Source organism: Eptatretus burgeri, chromosome 10 (genome assembly GCF_056783735.1).
Source record: "Eptatretus burgeri isolate ZD-2024b chromosome 10, Ebu_testis_v1, whole genome shotgun sequence".
NCBI classification, from domain to species: Eukaryota; Metazoa; Chordata; class Myxini; order Myxiniformes; family Myxinidae; genus Eptatretus; species Eptatretus burgeri.
The window spans coordinates 36,163,174-36,186,755 of NC_140970.1; the positions used below are offsets into that span (position 1 = coordinate 36,163,174).

Genomic DNA, 23,582 nt, shown 5'->3' on the forward strand with positions numbered 1-23,582 from the left:
TGTGAAGGTAAGGGTAGTGGCTGTTTGCGTTGTTGGCGGCTTAATGGTCGAAAATGACAATAGAGAAAGAAAAAATGGCTAACTCAAAGCGTCGCAGCCCGGATGAATCGCATAAATTCCCTCTATACAACGGGTTTGGGCTAACGACACATGTACCTATGAAGATATCTCACCTGAGGGTCCTTTATGGTGTAATGCGAATTTCCACAGCTGTAACAATATATATATATATATATATATATATATATATATATATATATATATATATATATATATATATATATATATATATATATTGTTGTGGTTGACGAAATTCACAAACCGCCATTCAGGTCCCTTAGGTGAGATATCTCTGTAAGTATATGTGTAGTTAGGCCCAAACCCGTTGTCTAGAGGGAATAAATGTCATTCAGTCGGGCTGCGACTCTTCAGGATAGCCGTTTTTCTTTTACTATCTTTATTTTGGACCAGCCGCCATTATTACCACCACCAACCACGTCTCAACAGCCATCACACAACAACCACCAACCACAACGCCGCTTCACAACAACAACCACCAACCACAACGCCGCTTCACAACAACGACCACCAACCACAACGCCGCTTCACGACAACAACCACCAACCACAACGCCGCTTCACGACAACAACCACCAACCACAACGCCGCTTCACAACAACAACCACCAACCACAACGCCGCTTCACCACAACCGCCACGACCTTTACCGTCACAACTCGCCACCATCGCATCCACATCTCGCGCCACTCCTGGGCACCGATACTGGACTCGTGCAGGGCGCGCACCGAGCAGCATATTCAAAAACATCACGGACTTTCCGCAGAAAACGGATCAAAAACGACTCACGCCCACTTTTGTTCCGTCCAATCGGTGAGCGAGGGGCGATTTGGCCCCGCCTCCAGGGCGTTGGAGGGCGGTCGCTATATGCAAATTCATGGATCAAAAAGCATTCACGCCCACTTTTCCTCGGTCCAATGGGGAGCGAGTTAGAGAGGTGAAGGGTCGGAGGCAAAGGGTCAAGGGTGAAAGAGCGAAGCCACGGGGCTTATAAAAACGGCTGCGTTCGTCAGTAAAGGAGAGTTGTGCGGAGTTCAAGAGAGTCGTCGGTGGAGCTAAAAAGAAGTGGGAGAAGTCAAGAGCGAAGAGTTGGGACGAGCCAAGAGAGGAGACGGAGAGGGCGAGTAGACGGAGCTGTGGAGAGGTGACGGCGGCGAAGGCGGACGAGGGGGTGCTCACGTCGGTGCCGGGAGCTGCACAGGGAGAGGCCAGCAACGCGCCCGAGGTCGAGGAGGAGACGCTCGCCGCGGGACCCGAGACAGGGTGATATCCTCCTCCCCCCGAGCATCAGCAACCCCCTCCTGTTTCCCCCCGCGCTGAGATAGTGCGACAAAGGGGGCCCCTTTCCCACCCCCTACCAGACACTGTCCGCGAGGCCCGCGGAGTTGAGGCACCACCGCCGCTCTGCGTCTCATCATCAGACGGTAGGCCCGACACGGTCTCGGCCCCAGGCCCGCCTCATCCTTGAGGGTGGTTCTCTTTTCTTTTGCTTTGGGAATATGTGTTGTCGGCGCCATCTGTGAAGTAAAATTGTACAAGTGTTGCCGTGTGCCCGGTAGTCGGTTAGATCTGCATTGTTGCATTTGCTTTTTGTGTAATATTGCATTGTCTTCTTCTTTTACATGTGCTTTTGGTGGAATTGTATATGTGTGCTTTCCGTTCATCGCGAAATAAATGTGCTTATTGTTGAACTGTTTTCCCGCTTCGCTTCGTCTTTTCCTCTATTGAATCTCCATCTTGCTTCACGTAAATGGTTGGTCGTGGGCTAAAACGCCCGATAATTAATCGAACCGTCGAGGCCGACGAATAACACCGCTCGGTTATCCCGATAGTCCAGAACGGGTCGCTTAAAGTGGCCCGTGTCCGAAGTCGACCTGCGGCGAGGTGCGATCGCCCGATCTAACCTCCGTGTGGGTACTTAGGTAGGTCGAATTTGGCGAGCAACCCTATCCCACGTGGGGGCCGATTGGCACGATCGTGGTGAGACCGAAAGGTCCACCCGTGACTGGTTCCCGGCGTTAGTCCGAGAGGGTCACGACTGGATTGTCCGTCCGGTGGGTGACGTGCCGCGATTCGAGTTACGTGGCCGTTCGCACGCCGGTGGGCGCGAATCCGCAACACTGGTGTCAGGTCGTGCGATATAAACCCATCGCCCTCCTCGCGGCACTGGTATCGGAGAACGGGAAAACGGGCTCTCCTGTCTCCGGCTAAATTCACGGGAATCGGTCCAGGGGTGAGAGGAGCGACCCCGATTCCCTCCAAATTACGAGCGAGCTAAATTAACCCTTTAAGAGAAACAAGATGGCGTCTCAAGGCGAGCGGGAGCCGGGGGTATTGGAAATGGATGTAGAATGTGTAGAATCCATGGCTCAGGATGAAATCCCCGTGCAGGAAATGTTGGTTGTACAGGAAAACGAACTCGCCCAACTGAACCCAGAGCCCGAAATGGGTGCGGCAGCGGCCGCGGTGTATGACACCTCCCCTCCCCCTCTCCACCAAAACCCTTCCCCAACCCCTGCCGAAACGGCTCACCCAAGCGCACCCGACATGGCCCAGCTATTCACCATGCTGGCAAAAATGAATGCGGAAATGACAGCGAAGATGGATGCGAATGCATAAAAGATAAATGCGAACATGAACGAAAAGATGGATACAAATACAAATGAAATGAAAAACGAAATGAAAAAAGAAATGAAAAAGCTGCGGGGTGAGACGCAGAACATGGGCCGATGCCTGCAGGCGGGCATGAAGGCCGTGACCAGGGAGATAAAAATGGCGACTCCACGTGTCGGAACGAACGAGCTGGAAGGGGGTACAACGGCTGTCGGGCCCGCGTTGGAGACGGGTAAAAAAATAATTCGGGGGACGTGTTGGGCGAGGGTCGTGACGATGACCGAAAGGGAAAAATTAAATGGGGAGACCAAAACGTGTGAGACGAGAGACGAGGTGACGACAACGGAAATAATAGTTGAGACAAGGGAGGTAAAGGGTGAAGAGTTGGCAGAGACACGGGAGACAGAAAAAATAGAGGGAAGACTACACGATGAAGACGGGGTAAGTGACGCACACACACACACACACAGAGGTCGTGGAGGACAATGGGGGTGAGCTGGCGGACCGTGCAGGGACCCGGTGCGAGCAACGGGATAGCCTCCTCCAGGAACGAGGGGAGGGAGTATGCCCCCTTGAGGAGAGTCACGACCAGGTGAGTTCGGTCGTGCTTTGCGAGGTTGAGGGGAGGAGTGCTGTGGACAGGTGCACGGAGAGCTTGGGGGGTATAGAGGCCCCGGAGACCCTTGTGGGGACACGAATCCCCAGTGTGGTTGTCCCTGTGTGTGTGGTGCAAGGTGTGAGTGCGTCCCCGTGTGTGGAAGCGACCCCGTGTGTGAGTGGTGTGGTGGCGATGGTGCCAGAGTACGTGCTTCCCAGCACGCCGTGTGTGGATGAGGCACCGTGTGTGGAAGAGGCCGTGTGTGTGGATGAAACGGCCAGTGTGGATGAGGCACCGCGGTTGAGTTCCCCCGCGTGTGTGAGTGAGGGACGGTGTGTGGATGAAACACCGCAGTTGAGTGCCCCCGCGTGTGTGAGTGAGGCATGGTGTATGAGTGAGGCACGAGTGTGTGGAAGGCCGCGAGTGAATGGAGCACCACGTGTGAGTGGTATGGTTTATGCAAGGGAGACCGTGTGTGTGAGAGAGCGGTATGTGAAGATGTCGGTTGGCATGCGGGAGCACGCAGCCGCGTCTCCCGGTGTGAATGTAATGGAATGGAGTGTGAGCGTCGTAACACGCAGGTGTGCGTGTGTTGAATGGCGACGACGACGGCGACAGAAGAAAGAAAGCCGAGTAGCGGCTGTAGTTGTTTCGGGGACCGTGCCGGGTTCACCCAGCAGTGAGCACGAGGTCCGTGCTGTGCAACGCACGAGGCCCCCACGTGCTCGCTTGCGAGAGTGAAGTCCCGGTCCGGAAACGCCAGCGGTAGATTTGCCGATCCCGCGGACGGACAAAGTTTAGGCAGGATTACGGATTTGGACCGGACGGGTTCTCCACGCGATCGTGTGTGTTAAGCTCCAACGGGCAAAGCACATGTGTTCGCGTGGGGAACCCCTCGAGACGTGGGGCTTGTGTTTTTTTTATGCGCACGGTGACGTCATGGCTGCACGTGGGGTTGGAATCCGGCAGGAGGGGTATCCCTGCCGGATGGTACCGTCCAAGGAGGGACGAGGAACACGTGCAGCTGCATGACGTCACGGGCAGGTGCAAAGTGCGCGAGCTGTGAGTTGCCGCGCTGGTGATGCGCATGGAAAAAAAAAAAAAAAACAAGCCTCACTTTCGGGTGCACAGGATTCCTGGGCAAGGGGTGGAAGACCCCCTTGACCTGGGCACAGGATGGAAACTAGTTCGGGGGAAGGGTTAGCTTAGCTAGACCGGCTCCATGGGGCAGGGGTAAGTCCTCATGGGGCCCGTGGAATGGATTAGTTAGAGGGATTGTAGCCAGATTTAGGATGGGAAAATGGGATTATTTGAAGACAGTGACAGACAGTGAATGTATAGAGGGGACGTAGTTTAGCTACGTAGTGTTAAAAGGAACGTGCTATAGTGTAAGGGACGACGTGGGAGCACGAGTTAGTTAGGGGATGTAGTTAGAAGGATGGCAGAGTTCAGCGGTGTGTGTGTGTTGAAGAGTTGTGGGTTGTGAGGTGAGTACGTGTGCTTGTTGAGTGAGTGAGGCCAGCGGGTCTGTGTGAGTGGAGCGAATGGGGAATGCATGGTGCGATGAGTGATTGGGGGGAGGAGTGACTCCCGCCCAAGGGACCCCGGGGTCAGTGTAGAGTGAGTTAGGGGGGTAGTCAAATTTACAAAATGGAGGTCGTTTTGTTGTTGGTGGGAGTGTCGGCTTGAAACCCATTTGGAGGGGTGCAGGAGCCCTGTTGACGGGCTGGGAGCGTGGCTGCGAAAGGTGAGTATCGCTGAGTGGGTACCCCGGGCACCAGGCTAGTCGGCCGTGGTAGGCCAAGGGCCCATGGGGGGCCGGGATAGCGTAGTGGGCACGGGTGCGCCTGCTTGGTGCGGGGGCCCGGGGCGCCATTAGCCGCGTGGGCAGTGTTGTGGGCACGGGTGACCCTCGGAAAGGGGCCTGGGAAGCCAGCCTGCCACGTGTGCGTTTCAGGGGAGGTGCCAGGGGGGGCACTCCCCGGTGTTAGGGAGCTGGTAGGCTCGGAGGCAGTGTAGTGCCCGGGGGTGCCATCGTCGGAGAATCGGCAGAGGGTCGTGCCTGCCAAAGGGAGCCACGTGTCCCAGCCATGAGACCGTGTGAGGGCACGGAGAGAAAATTGGGGGGCGAGGCCCGAAATTGTGAGGACACCAACACAGGCGACGGGAATCTGGGTTGTTAGAACCAATAGTTTAAGCGAGAGGCGCTTGTTGAAAGCCCCGGGGTAGTTTAACAGTTAAATGGATAGGGTAGATTAGGAAGTGTACCCCTCCGCACCATCCATCCCCTTGCTCTCGTTGTGGGCCGCTGGACCCACTTTGGGGTTAGATCGCTGAACTCTGGGGAGGCCATTCTGAGGCTTGAGTTGGGCCTCAACACAGGACGTTAGCTCTCCCTTACTCCCCTCCGGGAAGGGAACGTAGGGGTTGGGAGTAGGCTTGGTGACAGGATAGGTTAGCCGAACAAGGACAGTACAGGGGGTTAGGGGACGATTAATAGTGGGGAAGTAAAAATAAAAACAACAAAAAAATAAGTTGGGGCTAAATTGGGGTTTCACAAATTAAGAGAGTGGGTATAGACAATGACAGGCAAAGGCGATAGGTGGGAGGGAGACAGGTAGGTAGGTCCGAGCCCGCCTTCCGAGTGGCCAGCACCACCGCACTCCCTCCACCAACCTCCACCGAACGGCAAAGGCTGGCCAGCTTCATCTGCTGGCTGCGTCGCTGCAAGGCAAAGGCCGGCCCACTTCATCGGCAGCTGTTGTTTTGCTGCAAGGCCTGTGCCGGCCGGATCATCTGCAGCTGTGGTACTTCAAGGCCTGTGCCGGCCAGTTCATCTGCCGGCTGTGTTTGCCTGCAACGGCCTTGTTCTGCGGGCTGTGTTTGCCTGCTGCCTTTGCCATGCCATGCCCACTGCCCCTGTTCACCAGCCCCGTTCAATTTTTGCCCCACCCCCCTGTTCATTGCCATGTGCGCCAGGATCCGCAAGGCAACAGTTTGCAAGCTGCGAGAACTGCCCTGTTGGCAGCTACAACACGGGCCTGCAGTGGCGGCCCGTGCACCGTGTTTGTATTCATCCATCCATTCGTTGTGTTCATTGCGTGTGCCACTTGAGCTGGCACGGAGACTACGTTTGTGCAGCCCATGCACCGTTGTGGTTCACTGCGTTCAGTTGAAAAGGGAAGGCCTTGGACTGCGTGTGAGCAGCCGGCCACGTTCCCTGTCACCTGCATTGTTTTGAGCCAGAGACTGCATGCGAGCAGCCTGGCTCCCTGCTAACTGCTTTCTTTTTGCAGAATTCAGTGATCCTGGGCCATGGTTTAGTGTAAAATTTGTAAGTTAAGGTAAGATGTACTGTACATATGAGTGCGCCCCCGGCATGTATGTCTTAGCGCCGGCAATTTTATTTAAGTCGTCCGTGTGAGTGAGTTTGTTTAGGTAGTTACTCAGCCCTCAGGTTATTTATTTTGGGGACACGATTACCATGAATGTCGCACTCAGGGATCCGTAGGTAAAATGTACTAGGGGAAAACTACACATGATGGCACACGAAAATTTGACGACTCGGGACGAGTCTGTAAAAGGGGGAGGGGGTAGTGTTGTGGTTGACGAAATTCACAAACCACCATTCAGGTCCCTTAGGTGAGATATCTCTGTAAGTATATGTGTAGTTAGGCCCAAACCCGTTGTCTAGAGGGAATAAATGTCATTCAGTCGGGCTGCGACTCTTCAGGATAGCCGTTTTTCTTTTACTATCTTTATTTTGGACCAGCCGCCATTATTACCACCACCAACCACGTCTCAACAGCCATCACACAACAACCACCAACCACAACGCCGCTTCACAACAACAACCACCAACCACAACGCCGCTTCACAACAACAACCACCAACCACAACGCCGCTTCACAACAACGACCACCAACCACAACGCCGCTTCACGACAACAACCACCAACCACAACGCCGCTTCACAACAACAACCACCAACCACAACGCCGCTTCACCACAACCGCCACGACCTTTACCGTCACAACTCGCCACCATCGCATCCACACCATCTCGCGCCACTCGTGGGCACCGATACTGGACTCGTGCAGGGCGCGCACCGAGCAGCGTATTCAAAAACATCACGGACTTTCCGCAGAAAACGGATCAAAAACGACTCACGCCCACTTTTGTTCCGTCCAATCGGTGAGCGAGGGGCGATTTGGCCCCGCCTCCAGGGCGTTGGATGGCGGTCGCTATATGCAAATTCATTGATCAAAAAGCATTCACGCCCACTTTTCCTCGGTCCAATGGGGAGCGAGTTAGAGAGGTGAAGGGTCGGAGGCAAAGGGTCAAGGGTGAAAGAGCGAAGCCACGGGCTTATAAAAACGGCTGCGTTCGTCAGTAAAGGAGAGTTGTGCGGAGTTCAAGAGAGTCGTCGGTGGAGCTAAAAAGAAGTGGGAGAAGTCAAGAGCGAAGAGTTGGGACGAGCCAAGAGAGGAGACGGAGAGGGTGAGTAGACGGAGCTGTGGAGAGGTGACGGCGGCGAAGGCGGACGAGGGGGTGCTCGCGTCGGTGCCGGGAGCTGCACAGGGAGAGGCCAGCAACGCGCCCGAGGTCGAGGAGGAGACGCTCGCCGCGGGACCCGAGACAGGGTGATATCCTCCTCCCCCCGAGCATCAGCAACCCCCTCCTGTTTCCCCCCGCGCTGAGATAGTGCGACAAAGGGGGCCCCTTTCCCACCCCCTACAAGACACTGTCCGCGAGGCCCGCGGAGTTGAGGCGCCACCGCCGCTCTGCGTCTCATCATCAGACGGTAGGCCCGACATGGTCTCGGCCCCAGGCCCGCCTCATCCTTGAGGGTGGTTCTCTTTTCTTTTGCTTTGGGAATATGTGTTGTCGGCGCCGTCTGTGAAGTAAAATTGTACAAGTGTTGCCGTGTGCCCGGTAGTCGGTTAGATCTGCATTGTTGCATTTGCTTTTTGTGTAATATTGCATTGTCTTCTTCTTTTACATGTGCTTTTGGTGGAATTGTATACGTGTGCTTTCCGTTCATCGCGAAATAAATGTGCTTATTGTTGAACTGTTTTCCCGCTTCGCTTCGTCTTTTCCTCTATTGAATCTCCATCTTGCTTCACGTAAAGGGTTGGTCGTGGGCTAAAACGCCCGATAATTAATCGAACCGTCGAGGCCGACGAATAACACCGCTCGGTTATCCCGATAGTACGGAACGGGTCGCTTCAAGTGGCCCGTGTCCGAAGTCGACCTGCGGCGAGGTGCGATCGCCCGGTCTACCCTCCGTGTGGGTACTTAGGTAGGTCGAATTTGGCGAGCAACCCTATCCCACGCGGGGGCCGATTGGCACGATCGTGGTGAGACCGAAAGGTCCACCCGTGACTGGTTCCCGGCGTTAGTCCGAGAGGGTCACGACTGGATTGTCCGTCCGGTGGGCGACGTGCCGCGATTCGAGTTACGTGGCCGTTCGCAGGCCGGCGGGCGCGAATCCGCAACAATATATATATATATATATATATATATATATATATATATATATATATATATATATATATATATATATATATATATATATATATATATATATATATATATATATACATATATATATATATATATACATATATATATATATATATATATATATATATATATATATATATATATATATATATATATATATATATATATATATATATATATATATATATATATATATATATATATATATATATATATATATATGTATGTATGTATGTATGTATATATATGTATGTATATATATATATAGTAGACTAGGCGTAAGTCGGCAGCGTGTAACTCGTCACTTCGCCTAAGTCGGCAGCGTCAAAAAGTCCCGAATTTATCTCATGTTAAATCCCTATGAATAAAGGGTCATCCCTCTGTAAGTCGTCATCTCTAAGTCGTCACTTCGTCTAAGTCGTCAGATGTTGTCTGTTCCCGCGTAATGGAAACTCAAGTGAATTACCACTCCTAACTCATCACACGGAACTGCTGCCTCGTGAGAAGCCCGATTTCATGGAATCGTGATGCTTGCTCATTGGTTTACACCGCCAGTGATAGGCTATTTATAACTGCGTACACACGTTGATCGCACTGCAGGCAGGACAATGGCGACTAAGCATAAGCTTACAACTAAAACCTACCAAGAAAAATACGACATTATCCAGTTTTGCGAGGCAAACCCACTGATGAAGAAAACAGCCATAGCTGAGAAGTTGGACATCAAACGGCAGACATTGAACGATATCTTGAAGAATAAGGGCAACATATTTGGACAAGTGGAGAAGATCGCGAGGCCGGTGGTAAGTGTGAAACGCGTGAAATGTGTGTCCTTTGAAGATGTCGATGATGCGCTCATCATCTGGTTTTGGCAAATCGCGGCTCAGCCAAGTATTCGGTTGGACGGTGAAATGTTGCTGCTGAAGGCACGTAAATTCGCTGCGGACCTCGGGCATGATGATGCCGAGACCTTGCCGATGCACTGGATAGACAGATTCAAAGTTAGGTGGGGAATCGGCAAGGTCAAGAAGTGCGGCGAATCAGGCAGCGTGGATTCGGCAGTGGTGCATGACTGGAAGGATGGCAAATTGAAAGACATCTTGGAAAGGTATCAGCCTCGGGACGTGTACAATGCCGATGAGACTGGGCTTTTCTGGCAGATGCTGCCAGAAAAGTCTCTGGGGTTCGTTGGTCAATCCCATCATGGTGATAAGCAGGTGAAGATCCGTGTGACGTTGCTGGTTGGAGCGAACATGGATGTACGCCATCGGGAAAAGTAAGAATCCCCGAGCCTTAAAAAGTGTGAAGCACCTGCCTGTGGCCGACTCAGCGAATAAAAATGCGTGGATGACTTCTGCCCTGTTCCAACAATGGTTGCTGAAACTGAACCATCGTATGTCACTTGAAAAACGCAAAATTGCGTTCGTAGTTGACAACTGCCCCGCTCACCCTGCATGTCAACTGGAGAACATAGAACTTGTATTCCTCCCAACTAATACTACCAGTCACACTCAACCAATGGATGGTGGCATCATCAGAAACCTGAAACTTCACGACCGCCAGATCCTTGTCACGTGTCGCCTGAATGCAGCAGATGAGGGAATCCCATTCAAATGGGATTTGCTGGATGCCCTGATAGCTGTCAAAACCGCATGGGGAAAGGTCTCCAATGTTACCATCGCGAACTGCTTCCGTTCGGTCGGGTTCGTCAATGCGGATCGCAGCGCCCATGAAGTTGATGAGGAGAGCGATGAGGACCATGGAAACCAGTCCGCAATGTCTGGGAAAGACTCGCTGAAATCTTTGGTTCAGACGCGATACCCTCATTGGAAAAATACATCAATGTGGACGCTGAGTTCCGCACACCCAACAAATGACTGATGCAGAAATTGTGGATTCTGTGAAGAACGTCTCCGACGATACGGGTGACGTGGACGATGTGGACATTGTCGATCTTGAGGACTCAGGGGAGACATACATTCCAAACGCGCCTCCAACTATTCGGGAGGCATTCAGCGCCCTGGATGTGATGCGCCGATACTGTCTTTCGGTGGAGGATTGCCCAGACAACATCATGGAATACAATGACCGGTGTGAGTCCTTTCTCATGCACCAGATGCCCAAGAGTTTGAGGCAGTCAAACATAACGGATTACTTCGCGAAGGAGTAAAGGATCGATCGAGCTTCGTGTTGAAGTCCGATCATGGTTTTATATTGGCTTGTTTTGTACATTACCGCACTCACTTACACATAGGCATTGAGTGGTAGTCATCACCACGATGACTGTGTGTCATGTAATTTGTCACCATACCATCACCGATGGTATATGAGTTGTCTTACAGTTGTTCATTATCTTTACTTTTGATAAACTGATTCATGAATTTGATCTTTGCTTGATCACTTTCTAACTCACCAATGAACCCCCACCTATGCCCCGAGGATTGTGTTTTCCTTTTGGTACAATAGCTGGCTCTCACACATACGTGTCCAGGCCACGCGCGACTTCATCCTTCACCCCACAGTCATCATGAATGTTCGCATACGCGTAAGTCGTCACATTTCGAAGTCTCACTTTTTTCTCGGTCCCGATGGTGACGACTTACGCCTAGTCTACTGTATATATATATATATATATATGTATGTATATATATATACATATATATATATATATATGTATATATATATATGTGTGTATATATATTTCTTCTTCTTCTTCTTTCGGCTGCTCCATTTTTAGGGGTCGCCACAGCGGATCATCCGTATGATCCGCATAGTGATTTGGCACATGTTTTACACCGGATGCCCTTCCTGACGCAACCCTGGTCGCCTCTTACGACACAGGGATATGGTACACCTATTTTAACCGGGGTATACACCGGCCCAGTACACTGGTACTCACTTCGCCGACCTCGGAAGGATGACAGGCTGAGTCAACCCCTTGGTGTATTAATTCAGTGGCCCAACGGGGCTTGAACTCAGGACCTTTTGGATCCCAAGCCGCTGCCCTAACCACTGCGCCAACACCAGGCATATATATATATATATATATATATATATATATATATATATATATATATATATATATATATATATATATATATATATATATATATATATATATATATATATATATATATATATATATATATATATATATATATATATATATATATATATATATATATATATATATATATATATATATATATATATATATATATATATATATATATATATATATATATATATATATATATATGCAATTTCAGTACTTTTGAGTGTCATGGGACCTTTAAAGGAAATTCCACTTGGTTACATTGTTCTTCCTATAATTTGTTTTTTGAAGAAATAAAACCAAATACATAAAATGCAAAACAATCGTACCTATCTTTAATGGTGAAGAATCACTAAAAAAAAATTGAGTGTCTGGATCCGAATCTTCATCAGTCTTATCATTTCACCTCTCCACCAGAGTTCATCAGAATCCGTCTACAACTTTTTGAGATATCCTGTTCACAGACAGACAGACAGGGGTGAAAACATAACGGCACTCGGTAGAGCGTACGCCTCCATCAGTCTGAACAGTTTACATTTTGTGTCAAACTGACAGGCCGGATCTGGTTCCGGTACTGAACCAAAATCGAATCTGCTTGTTCTTGTCTCTGAACCAACTCATTCACCTCGTTGTTTTATGTTGTCCACAATTTTTTTTTAAATATCATGTATATATACTGTGTATATTGTGGATTTTCACCCGTTCGGTGTGGGGCGACCGCCTTTTGCGAAATTGCGGCGCGCGTGCCCACCGACCGTGCAATCTCGTCGCAGCTTTTCGGATCAACGCCGAAACCCAGCTGCGGGTGTTGTTAACCACACCATAGATCAGCCAACTATTCTGTCCACACGCTACAGGGTTGATCGCCGAATTGTCCATGTACCTAATTATTGGCGCAGATAGAAATGCCGGGGATTTACACCTTAACCGAGCCTGCACGAAAATGAGCTGCTTTAAGCAGCTCGTTCCGTTTGCGATTGCCGGGCGGTTTTATATCGCTAAGCCCTGTCGGACCAGATGTACGTTTTATCGGCCATTAATCAGCCAGTTACTTATTCCGAACGCAATTATGGCAGTCAATGGTATGAAAAGATGCAACGAGCAGGTGACATTTCAACAATGGGGCCATTTATTTCAAATGCACATATGCAATGAATGTGGGGGGGGGGGGATGGGGGACAAGATACGAGCAAAAACCTACAGCCGATATCTATTTATTTTGTACATGCGCTTACAAAAATTCTACTTACGGACAAGGCGCCACAGACTTTCATGCCAAAACCCCAGAAAACAAAGAAGAGAACTGGGCTCGTAAGCCTTTAATGTTCCTCAGAGCTGGGATGATCGAAGGAGCTCCGCGAGGCCGTGCAGGTTACCTTCGTCGCCCTTGAGGCGACTCGATGGTCTTTTTGTCGGCGCCCCTTCGTATGTCCCTGTGGTCAAAGCGGCAGCTATGGTAACGGCGGCTTGGTTGGTCCAGGGCCTAGCAGCGCGGCCTGGTCGATCGGGCCTGGCCAACGACCTCTCTCTCCGGCTGGCGACTTCGCTGCTGCCTCCACCGCCCAACTCTGACCAAGGAGAGAGAGACTCTCGGCGTCGAAACGCGCCTTTTTATCGCCCCTCCCTTCTCGGTGTGCGGGGTAAAAATCGTAGGAGTGATCGGGTTCTTTTTCTTCGGAGCATACTTTTTGTCACCGTCACGTTTGTTTACCCGTTCTGAGGGACCCGCCCCAACCGTCAATCCTGTTTTCGTCCCAGAATATCGGGGCGGGAGTTGTTGAGTTGTTCTTTTTGGTTGTAGAGATGCCATGGTTGTAAACTTTGTGGCGTTGTGGTGGCGTGGTTGTGGAGTTTGTTGGCGTTTTGGTGGAGGTGGCGTGGTTGTAGAGATGTTGTTTGTGGAGATGTTGGCGGTTGTGGCGAAGGTGGTGAGGAGATGTTGTTTAAAATAAAGATAGGAAAGAATAACACTACCTCAAAGGTTCACAGCCCGGCACACGAATAATACCCGTTATACATCGTTGGGGAAATCTAATCTGGACACACACTTATCGACATAACTGATCTTCGGGGAACCTGAATGGTGATCTGTGAATTTCCACAACCATAACCATATATATATATATATATATATATATATATATATATATATATATATATATATATATATATATATATATATATATATATATATATATATATATATATATATATATATATATATATATATATATATATATATATATATATACACTAAAACCACAATGAGGTGGTGAAGCCTTCAGTCAGTCAGTCTGTGAAGACGATAAGCCTATTAATCATGTCCCGTTTGAACGTAAAGATCAAAAAGACCCTTTAGACCACTTACAACCTTCAGACAGATGAGACGGCTGAGACTCTTGACCACGTGGACCTTCTTATATATCATCTTTCAAATAAATATAATATTACCAATATTACAAACAAGAAAACGATGCCATGCAGAGCACTATACTTGCAAAATCCATAAAACAAATTTAATCTCAAAAATAATTGGTGCTTGACTTCAATGACCAAACATGCAACTCTTCAAATTTCAGTCAATCTGATGAAAATTGCCAATTTTAGAAATTTGGCCAATGTTGACCTCAAAAATAATTTGAGGTTGAATTCAGTGACCTGATATGCAAATCCTCTTCAATTTTCAAGTCAATGGGATGAAAATTGATGCGTTTAGAAATACCACCATAGTTGTTGACCTTGAGCCGATGTTGACCTCAAAAATAATTGGTTGGTTGAATTCAGTAAGCTGATATGAAAATCCTGTTCAAATTTCTCCTCAACCGGACGAAAATTGAGGATTTTAGAAATTTGACAGTTTTGTTGACCTTTGGCCAATGTTGACCTTTTGACCTCAAACAATAGGCTTCTTGCTTATGACAAACTCTACCATGTGGTGAAGTTTCGTGAAGATCGGCTTAAATTGTGACCTGCAGGCGATAGACAAATAGACAGACAGAATAACAAAATCGACTCCTTATACATACTATAAAGTCAAAAGTAATATCAACAATTATTACTTTATTAGTAATATACTGTATGATAAACAAATTGGTGTCAAAAGTACATTCGCTTTCTATGTAGGGCATGATAGTGAAACATTCATGCGACGCCACTGTTAAAAGCGGGCGCAAGTTACCACAGTGAAAAGCTATGAAATGGAGGTGCTCCATTGGCTGGTGTTGACAATAACATAATCATCTATTCATGCTGCCTACATGAGACGTAAAGCAGACTGATAAACACTGACCAGAGATAGTTGCGTTGTTCCACAATGAGAATAGTCTACTCCACTGAATACTTCATCTAGTTTGAGCGTCAAGAAGCTGTCGGTCATCAGCGTCGATTATTTGTCAGCTGTTTACAAGTCATTTCCACACAAAATGTTTGAGTGTCTCAGTCAAAAGTGCAAGGTTGCACTTCGGCACGACATGTACTAGCTTGGAGTTTCCCATGTATGAACATGGGGGATTCGCACAGCAGCGCTGTACTGTATGTGAGTTCCAATGTTCAAAATTTTAGACCTCTGTAAAGGGGTGCACTCCTGACCTTTGAGTTTTCCCCAGCGTGAACAAAAGTGTGCCTTATGCATGAATTTTTACAGTATGTAACGATACTGAACACCAAATTCAGGCTTTGCTTCATTTATAGACTGCCGAAAGGATGATTAGCTTTTTTGTGACTCTTTGCTGAATTACAATACTGAGAGGGGTAGAGGGTCGAGGCAGTTGTACCATAATCTGGAAATGAGTCATTGTCTGTACATTATTTGGATTGGGTCCTTTTAGTTTATGCATTGCACACAATGATTACCAAATGCACTTTGCTCAAGAGGATGTAATGTTGAGCTCTATTCCCATGTGAGAAGTACAAATGCAACTTTTTATTCACAGGAGGCGATGTGAATGCAAAGCTCCAAAGTGGTTGGAGCCTGCTGATGTATGCAGCGCTGTGTACACAACTCGATATACTCTATATTCTGCTGCAACACAAGGCTGACCCCAACACTAATGCTGGTAAGCAACAGCCTCCTTTCCTTTTTCTCAAATGCCTGCTTTCTCTCATACACATGTCTGTCCTACTATGACAATCCTTTTCCATCCTCTTAGGCCTGGTACACTAAATTCTGTGACGAAGCTGTTGTGGTCAAACAGCTTCCTTTTTCAAACAGCTCAGAAAGGCTTATAACAAGAGTGCCCATCCTTCGACAAGTCAGAGAGCATCACCTTGGAAATCACAAGGTTAAACTCTCAAACCGATATCTTTCAGTCGCAGTTGGGGCTGGCAGGATGGCCTAGAGGTGTGCACACTGGCTTTTGAGCCATATTGCATGGATTTGAATCTTGGCTCAGCCATAAACTTTCATCCTTGTGCCTTGCAGATAGGAAAAGGCATCAATGTGTGCCGTCTCTCTGGTGGACGATAGATTGGGTGTCCCATCTGCCAACATTCGCTTGTGGACGTTAAATGTCCCACTGTGTCTTTTGTGAAGAGTAGGCAAGCTATCGCCGGCACCCTGGCCAAATTCCTCCTCCAAGCTAGAGGGAGCACTGCATCAATAGCACAGCCGTGCTTCCAGCAATGATGCAACTAGCAGCCACAGGTTGCATGCAAAATGAAATAATGAATGCCTTGTCAACTCTGCCTGTGGTGTATGCTGCCCCTCCATTCCTCCCTCACTAAAATGGCATCACCACTGATTACTCGAGTTCAGACACAATGTCTCAACATGGTGTTTCCTTCCAAACCTTGTTCGCAATCCATCCCACTCTGTTTCCATCTTACATCCTTCCTTCCATTGTCTACTACAACTTTGTCCTCACCTGATAAGGTAGTGTTCTGTCCAGTGAAAGAGACAATACAACCTTATGTCCGTGACCCTGTTGCGGTGACAAACCTAAAGAGCATCAGTGCCCCGTGTTCTCAGATCTTGCTCTACTGCTCTTGCTTCCGTCTGCCCTCTTCAGCCGGTCCTTTGGCCGCATCCTGTCTACCTGTAAGCTATTACTCCTACCCATAAGAAAGGTGCAAAAAGACAAACGACAGAACACTGAGCTTACCTCCAATTGTAAGAAAAGGCATGGAATCCAAAATAATTGAATTTATGACATCATAGGTCGCGTGGTATCACAGCCATAATGGATTTAAGGGAAAAAATGTTATAGCTCTGAAACCACTGAACCTATGGATGCAAAACTTTAAATCACTGATCTGATAAAAGTTGGGCGTCTCGGGCCCCGGCCATGACTGCTTGCAGTTATAAAGCACGCTTATAGTTGGTCTTGCCCTGAAGGAGGTGTGTGTGTGTGTGTGTGTGTGTGTGTGTGTGTGTGTGTGTGTGTGTGTGTGTGTGTGTGTGTGTGTGTGTGTGTGTGTGTGTGTGTGTGTGTGTGTGTGTGTGTGTGTGTGTGTGTGTGTGTGTGTGTGTGTGTGTGTATTGTGAGGAACAGAAATGAAAAATGAGATGTGTATTGCACATACGAGGTGTGTTCAAAAAGTATCCAACCTTAATTTTTCGTACGTAAACAAATGAAGCTAGGGAGGCGTGGTTTGGTGCATGTATGTACGCGATCCTAATTCGTATGCGTGAATGTTTTCCCGCCTGCAGAAGCTCTCAGTTGCCAACACACCGCCAATGAGTGAGGAAGTGTAAGTGAGTGCCGTCGGATTTTGGTTTTTGACAAAATGACGGATCACTGTGTTGAAGAAGTTGGGATCGCTGTTCACAGTCTCCAGCATGTCCTGTGCGATCTCCAAACGGAGTTGCTTCTGCTCGATCATTAGCAGCTTTAGCACGAACTTCGCTGAGATTCTCCTTAAGCCCAAATCCTCAGTCACAATGGAATGAACGGATCCAATGCTGACGCCCGCCTCGTCTGCAAGTTCACTGATCGTGATTCGACGATCCTGCATCAGCAGGGTCCTCACTTGGTCAATGATGATCTCATTTCGGGATGTTGAGGGCCTGTCAGAACGTGCTTCACTTTCCACTGATGTGTCTTTGAAGCGGTTGTACCACTCTTTTATCTGTGTGGTGCCCATTGCTTCGTTCCTGAAGGCCGGTTGAATCTTGTGGATCGTTTCCACTTAGGAATCGCCAAGCTTTACACAAAATTTGATGCAGTAGCGTTGTTCAAGTTTTTCCGTCATTTTGTCAAAAACGAAAATCCGACGGCGCTCACTTACACTTCCTCACTCATCGGCGGTCTGTCGGCGACTGACAGCTTCTGCAGGCAGGAAAATATTCACGCATACGAATTAGGATCGTGTACATACGTGCACCAAACCACGCCTCCTGAGCTTCATTTGTTTACGCACGAAAAATTAAGCTTGGATACTTTTTGAACACACCTCGTATGCACACACACATTTGGTTGATAAAATCCATTATTTATTTTGTCTCTTCACAGACTAGTGTTCTGTTATGTTAAGCATCTGTCGTTCACTCTCAGCGTTGGGTTTTGCAACGCTCTATTAGAGATCTGAAATGTTCCTGCCCCCTCTCCCCTCCTCATGAAGTTCACTGGGTTATAGCTGTTAAAATGTGTAAACTGGTGACATTGAAAAGGTGAACGTGCTGTCTGAGTTTGAAGTGGGCATTTCAGCATTGGGGAGATGGAGAAATAAAAATTGCATTTTCATTTGCATAATTCTGAGTTGTGAGCCATTTTTGTCTTTAAGGGATGCATGACAATTGGAAGTCATTGTGGAGTGGGCATCCAACAGAGAATTTTATTGCCACAGCTTGTTGAATTACTGTTCGAGTACAGTGGTAGTTACTGGTCAGTATTTATTTATTCAGTCATTCATTAATTTATTCATTCATTCATTCATTCATTCCTGACATCTCAAATTGGTTGGTTTAGGTTTGTACAAACTATTGTACATGTTCAATTATTGCATGATTGACGGATCACTTGCATTTGCTGGTAAAAACTGCAAGCTGCTGAGCAGGGGTTTCTTGGGGCCGATTGGAATTTTGTGCAAATTTTTTCTGGAATAAAATGAGAAACTCTATTCTCCATCTTGGCTGTGATGCCTTTAAGTCAAGAAATTGGCAGGCGTGTGTTCCTCACAACATTCTGAATTATCTAGGGTTTGTGTGCTTTGACACTGCCAGGTTTAAGCCCATCTTTGCTTTCAATTGTCATTGAACCAAACTATTTTAATGTACCTTTTGAGGCTAGATTGTCAGAGGACAACGACCATAATTATATATTTCATTGTAGTCATTAGGCTGGTTGTCATGCAAAGTGGGCTGGTTTAAGCTTGGATACAATGAAAGCCTTTGCCTATTTTGGACATGTTATGCAATTGAATTGCACACATATTGATACGTGATTATACATGACATTATATGTACACACACAAACACGCTTATGGAGGTGGATACTTTAAGACCTGGTATTATCCGTCTTATCTCGTGAAACCCACCCATGTGTGATGATAGCCACCAACAACAGCAACTTGCACACATACACACATGTGTATATTGTTACGGATCTGGAAACCATTTGCATACAACATACAGATGTCCCAAAAGTCAGTTATGCCGTTAAGTATGTGTGTAGTCAGATCCCTTTCCTTTTGTCTAGTGGGAGAATCAAAGGCATGCGTTGCGATTTCTTTTTAGTTATGTTATTAAATCTTTACATCCAATGAACCCTCCAACGGACAACCAACAACCATTCCATTCCCCATCACGATCCACGACCCACCCGCTGTCTACAAGCACTCTGACTTGCCAAGGCAGGGTCTTGCAGCCGTTCCTTGCGCTTCCACCAACGTTCCCTCCACAAACGTAACTCTTGCACGACGGCCTGTGCAACATTGATACTGTTACTCGTCAAGTATGAACCCGCGTGGAAGACTGGCTGGGGTTTCCCGGCAGGGGCCAATTCCCCGCCCCAGAAAGGCATGCCGTGGAACCCTGTCCAATCCAGGCGGACACTGGCGCGTGCTTCACGAAGCTGCGCCCCGTACGAAGGCATTCTTTTTTCCCTCTCGTGGTATTTAAGAGAGTGGTATGTCTATACCATTTCCCTCAGACCGACCATATCTCGTGGTATGTCTGAGGAAGGAAGAGGGGTGCGAGGGCTGTGTGGAGTAGTGAAAGGAAGAGATCTGTGGATGAGAGTTCTTGTGTGGTTACGAGGAGTGGTTATGAGCAGCGGTTGTGAGGGTTCCAGTTTTCTTCACGGTGGCTGAAGAACCAGTTTTTCACGGTGGCTGTTACGAGGAGTTCTTGGCTGGTTTTGACCCCGACTATTCGCCACGTGAGCTCCGCCACAAGCCATGAGTCCCACATGTGCGACTGGGACCAAACCGATGACCTTTGGCAGGTGCCGCATTGCAGAGTACTCCTTTCCCTCCGACGGCCAGGTACCCACTGAACTCTAACCCCCCAGCTTGTCTCTCTCCATGGCTGCGAGGGTCCAATAAAGACTCTGGGTTTTCTTTTCATTTGTGTGTGTGTGTGCGTGTGGGCCCATCTTTAAGTAGAACTGAATAAGTGTTTATGGATCATTGTAAATACTTCTCGCATATTCGCGTTAAGTCTTGCTTTGTGTCTTCATGTATTGTAAATAAAACTTGTTATAAATGTTCCCAGTCCGTTTCCGTCCTTTCTTTAATTGGTCCAGCATGGTTCGGATCTGAGTTTAGACGGGGTTTTATCCCCGATAATCAGTTCATTCCAGCCAGCACGACCTTGGCAGTTTCCGCTCGGCTGCACCCAAACCGGAGTTGGTAGTCGGTAGTTGGAACTCTACCGCAGTTGGTAGAGTGACCCGGTTCGAACAAGACATGCCGAGGGCATGGTTTCCCCGGTAGTCGAAATCGCGTAGTTAATTAGGTAAATTGGTGATTGACAAATAGACCCTACGCTACGCGGTTGAGATATTGGTGACCGTGGTCGGTTAATCGACCCACCGGCTCGCGGAGTTATCCGAGCGACGGCCTACAATTCCGGCGAGATTGGTGGGAGACGATGTAGCTTTCCGCACCTCGTGGTCGTTCTCGCCACTGACACCCGGCCCACAACAATATGTAAATACACTCGTGCACACACACACGAAGGTGGATACTTTGAGTCCACCTTCTGAAACCTACATTTTAGATAACAACCAACGGCACAACACAGGACTGTTGGATGAGATAGTCACTGATCTTGGTGGAAGTGTCGTCACTTCCCGGGGTACTCTGGATCCCAGTGATGTCAACAATGGCACAACCTTTCTCATCACACTGAGCGGGGCATTTTCTCAGGAGGAATTTCTTCCCCGTGGAGATTGTCTGTGCTCTATCCTTTAAATGCTGAACGTCAAACGAGGAAGCAGCACAAACCATTTTTCGTTTTTGGTGTGAGTGCCATGATTTGAACTGTCGACCTCCCAGACTCAGTGGACACTCCAACCATTGCACCACCCAGTCTCGTGGGTTTGGCTTTGCTAAAATATGTGATTCCTCGTAGAGAAAATAGGAGTTTTATGCAATGTCAAGATTACAATATTGTTAGATATGTCAGGTTTTCTTGCAGTGACATTGGGCACTTGCTTTATACTCGCCTGAAATAGATTGAGAGATAAAAATTGGATTTTGATTTTGATATAAAAACGAGGTGAATTAATATACTCAATTGTGTGGTCAAGTCTCATTCTAAAGCACATTCGTTATAAATTTTGTGATTACTTCTGTGTGGACAATCACATTTTAACAAACAAATTTCAACTTTATGTTGTGGTTGGTGAAATGGAGAATTTTTGATTAAACATCACAACCCATTAAGCCAGTGTAGAGAAATCAAGTGAAACTCCATCATGGCCAGTTTGAGCACGAGTATGGCAAAAACAGTAACCGTACAATGTGACATTTAGAGTATTCTTATTTTTGCTTGAATGTTTTTCAGGGAGGGGGTAGGTGATACCACAGTGCTTTGTCGTGTGCTTCTTGGGCCCTTTATTTGTTTAAGTTGGGAGGTGTGTGGCTGGGCGAGAGTTCTGGTCTGACTAAAGGCACTCCCCTACATTCACTTGCTACACAATCACCACTGCCAATCTCCTCTGCAGACTCTGTCTACAAATTTAACCAACCTTCAGCTTCAAATTTTTTCACACTGTTACTCCGTGCGAATTAGTTATCCGTTGCTTCAACTGATCAATAATAATCCTCAGGTGTGCCATTTATATTATTTTCCTGCAGCACATAGTACTGTGTCACCATTATCCCTGATATTGCTAACTTCTCTTTCTCTTCTGTTTTTAAGGGGTGAGGTCCAATGGTATCAGTCTTGTGCCTTTCCTTGGTAGTGATACTCCTTCACTTCTCTCTGTCCTCAGCCAACTATCTCCTCTCTCCAACTACCCCCACTTTATTGGTATCCCTCCTCACACAACCTTCCCATCTCAACTGTGGTCTACCTCTTTTTCTCCTACCTTGCTCCCTCAACCTATCGTTTCACTCTTTGCCATTCTTTCTTCCCCATCCACACCAAGTGCCCAGCCCACTTCAGTCGGCTTTTTACCGATCTCCCTATCAAGCTGACTTGCACACTAATCTCCTCCCACATGTTGATTACGAGAGTAGAGGAGGTCAGTAAGCCACGTGTGGAGTTGGCCTTGGATGTCATGGAGAGCAAGGCGGGATACCAGACTATTGACAGCTCAAGATATATCCAGAGAGACGGCCCTGATCTCATGTTTGATATTGAGGGCCTCCATCCATTATTGGGAGAGTAGGAGCAGCATGCACAATGTAGTTCTGAATCTGAATTGGTGATCTGAGATGAGGCGATTGGAGAAAAGTATTTCCTCAACAACTGTGATGGCTTGCATGACCTTTCTGGTTATTGGAAGTAGGCCATATTCAGGTGGTGCTTAAAAAAAAAAATGTTCAGGCTGGGGATGGTGGGAATCACTTTGACCCCCCCCCCACCCCCCGTAAGATCTTGGAGCTGGAACGTCCGATTGATGCAAAATTTTGTGAAAAGATCGAAAAAAACTTCATGACAATATGCTTAAATGCCTAATGTTGGCTTAATGGTTAGGGTGGTGGGTCAAGGATCCTGAGTTCAAATCCCGTTTGGCTGTTGAATTCATGCCAGGTGGGGTTGATTCTGCCTGTCATCCTTCCGAGGTCGGCAAAATGTGTACCAGCATGCTGGTATCCAGCACCGGAGTGGTGACCTATCCAGGATTGTGCCCAACAGCCAAGGAGACTGCTTTGGCAGCACCAACGCTCTGCGCAGAGTATGGTCCCAATGGATGGATGGAATATGCCGATAGCATTGGATTAGTGATAAATGGCCTTTTTGAAAACATTATCTAATTAAGAATTGGGTAAGTACGCTACTTTTTAGCATATTTTGAAGTCTTGTTTTTGTTTTTGCTTAAATGGTATCAAACGATGTGCAAGACTTCAGAGAAAAAAAAGAGTAATGAAACAGTATTTAGCAATTTGTGAGGATTACAGGGACATCACAAAATTAATACAGAGGTCATTTTGACTCCCCATCTCCCCAGCGTAAATCGGGTTACGCATCAAGGGGATCGGTTTTTGCACCTTTTTACATCCCCACCGAAAGTGGCTGGCCAGAGGTTAAATTTGTCCATTTATATATTGTTGCGAATTCCCGCCGGCGTGCGGACGGCCATGTCACTCGAATCGCGACCGCGTCGC

At 47.7% G+C, this 23,582-nt stretch overlaps 1 protein-coding gene across 2 annotated transcripts in view; it reads left to right on the forward strand.

Annotated features, from left to right (window-relative positions):
* The window catches only part of ASZ1 (ankyrin repeat, SAM and basic leucine zipper domain containing 1), a 192,412-nt gene that overhangs the window by 75,408 nt on the left and 93,422 nt on the right, over window positions 1-23,582 (forward strand). For both annotated transcript variants that reach the window (XM_085897857.1, XM_085897858.1), the window contains one exon: window positions 15,800-15,922. In XM_085897857.1, coding sequence (XP_085753983.1) covers window positions 15,800-15,922 — 123 coding nt within the window. The remainder of the gene's footprint in view (window positions 1-15,799; window positions 15,923-23,582) is intronic.